The sequence below is a fragment of the Petaurus breviceps genome, unplaced genomic scaffold (genome assembly GCF_028583685.1).
Source record: "Petaurus breviceps papuanus isolate PSGF00001 unplaced genomic scaffold, PetGlider_PUasm1.0 90451, whole genome shotgun sequence".
Classification (NCBI taxonomy): Eukaryota; Metazoa; Chordata; class Mammalia; order Diprotodontia; family Petauridae; genus Petaurus; species Petaurus breviceps.
This window is the reverse complement of record NW_027187258.1, coordinates 2,112,768-2,114,882: the sequence shown is the minus strand read 5'-3', so window position 1 is coordinate 2,114,882 and position 2,115 is coordinate 2,112,768. Positions and strand designations below refer to the sequence as shown.

General features: G+C 53.0%; 1 protein-coding gene across 1 annotated transcript in view; it reads left to right on the top strand.

Moving 5' to 3' along the window:
• Nucleotides 1–2,115, top strand: part of DGAT2L6 (diacylglycerol O-acyltransferase 2 like 6) — a 16,323-nt gene that overhangs the window by 10,066 nt on the left and 4,142 nt on the right. The window contains exon 4 of the mRNA XM_069062372.1: nt 961–1,165. Coding sequence (XP_068918473.1) covers nt 961–1,165 — 205 coding nt within the window. The remainder of the gene's footprint in view (nt 1–960; nt 1,166–2,115) is intronic.

The following is a 2,115-nucleotide window of genomic DNA, read 5'->3' as shown; positions in this document are numbered from 1 at the left end:
CACGCCACACCACAACACACCATTCCACACCACACACACGCCACACCATACCACGCCATGCCACGCCACACCACAACACAACACACAGACGCCACACCACACCACAACACACACACACCACACCATACCACATAGACACACACACACACACACACACACATCCAGCCCCCATAGTTTACAAAGGCTCGGCAGACAGCACTTTGAGGTGGAATCTCCAAGAAGCTTGTAGCTGGATGCCTGGAGAGGCCCCAGGGAAGGCATGGTTAGAGGATGGGCACCAATTCTCTGGCAGCATCCTCATATGATCATAGGATTTTGAGCCGGAAGGGACTGTAGTCTAGCTCCTTCATTTTATAGAGGAGGAAACTGAGGACAAGAGAGGGAAAGTATCTAAGTGGTATTCAATGGGATCCATTGATGGGCACCAACAGAAGTTCACCTGAGAAGAGAGGGTGGCATGAGCAGTTGCCCTCAGGGTCTTTCTATGGGAGCTCAGTTTTAATGGAAGCCAAGGACTTTACAAGGTGGACGTGATGAGGAATGGCATGGCAGGTATGGGAGAATACCAGTGCAAAAGCATGGAGAGGGGAGGCAGGGCCATGGTGAGCATGACCAGATGGCTCTGCCATAGAGCCTGTAGAGGGCACTAAAGTATAGACAGCCTGGAAGGAACTGCTGGCATGTCCCAGGCTAGAAAGGGCTGGAAATGACCAAGTGAGAATTTTCCATTGAGTCCCAGAGGTGATAGGGAGCCAGTGGGGTTATGTGGGTAGGGAGATGGCATGGGCAGAGGGAAAACCACTTTGGCAACTGAGTGTGGAAGGCTAGAGGGGGTGGGGGCCTGCTCTAGGCCCAATGTAGAGAAGCAGATGTGGGAGATCTGATGACTAACTCACCACCCCCTCCTTGGTTCCTTGCCCTTCTCACTCTCTCAGCCCTCACACCCTTTCTTCCTAACAGCTGGTGAAGACTTGTGAGCTCTCCCCAAGGCACAACTATATCATTGCTGCCCACCCTCATGGGATCCTCTCTTATGGGATCTTTTGCAACTTTGGCACAGAGTCCACTGGCTTTTCTCAGATTTTTCCTGGGATCACTCCCTCTCTCGCCACCTTGGAAGGGATCTTCTGGATTCCAATTGTCCGGGAGTATGTGATGGCAAAGGGTGAGTAAGCCTGGACCTTTCCTAACCCTAACCCTGCCCATCAGACCAGCTAGCACAACCTGGCCCAGCTTCCATCTCTGGGTCATACCCTAGCCCTCGTCTTAGCAATAAAGGAGTTGAGGGTAGGAGGGAGACTTTCCTGCCAGAGAGAACAAAAGGGCCTTGTACTAGGGGGAGGGAGGTTGGCAAATAACATCAATCAGCCCAGGGTAGAAGATCTAGGTCCTTGGGACTGGGCTAGCTGGGTGTCCTGGAACTCTAAGGTGCTTTTGCTTTCCTGGAGGGCCTGGGACCTAGAAATAGGTCTCTGGTCTATGGTCACTAGAGAAACCAAGAGGTAAGAAGGCCCAATTGGGAGGTGGCAGTGGGGCAAGAAGGAACTTTCTGTTGGGTGTCATTTACAATCTAGCCCACAGCCAGGCCCTGGGCCACACTGCCCTCTCAGTTCCCTGGTCTCTGTTCTTTCTCTGTGCCAGTACTGAGCTGCCCTTGAAGAAAAGGAGGTCAGGGGCCTGAATGATGGCACCTTTGGACAGGCAGACACTTGACACATCTTGTTCAGGATTGGGCCTACCCCACTGCATCACCTGGCAGGGCTGGACTACTTCACAAAGGGCTGAAGAGAGCAGGACTGTCCCTTACAGGGCAGGAGGGCCTTATATCAAGAGTGGTGGAGTGGAACTGGGAACTCAAAAGTACTATGAGCTAGAGGTCCATCAGCCCCTGCAGGGCCTGTGCCAGAGCCTTCCCCCACCCCATAACACCTACTGAATGGGAACTTGCGTAGGTTATGGAGGCAGAGAGGACCTAGTGGGAAAAGAAGTAAGAGGGAGAAGGGGTGGTAAAGGGGAGAGGGAGAGGGAGGGAGGAGGAGGGAGGAGGAAGAAGGGGGGAAAAAGACAGATGGGAACTTGCGTAGGTTATGGAGGCAGAGAGGACCTAGTGGGAAA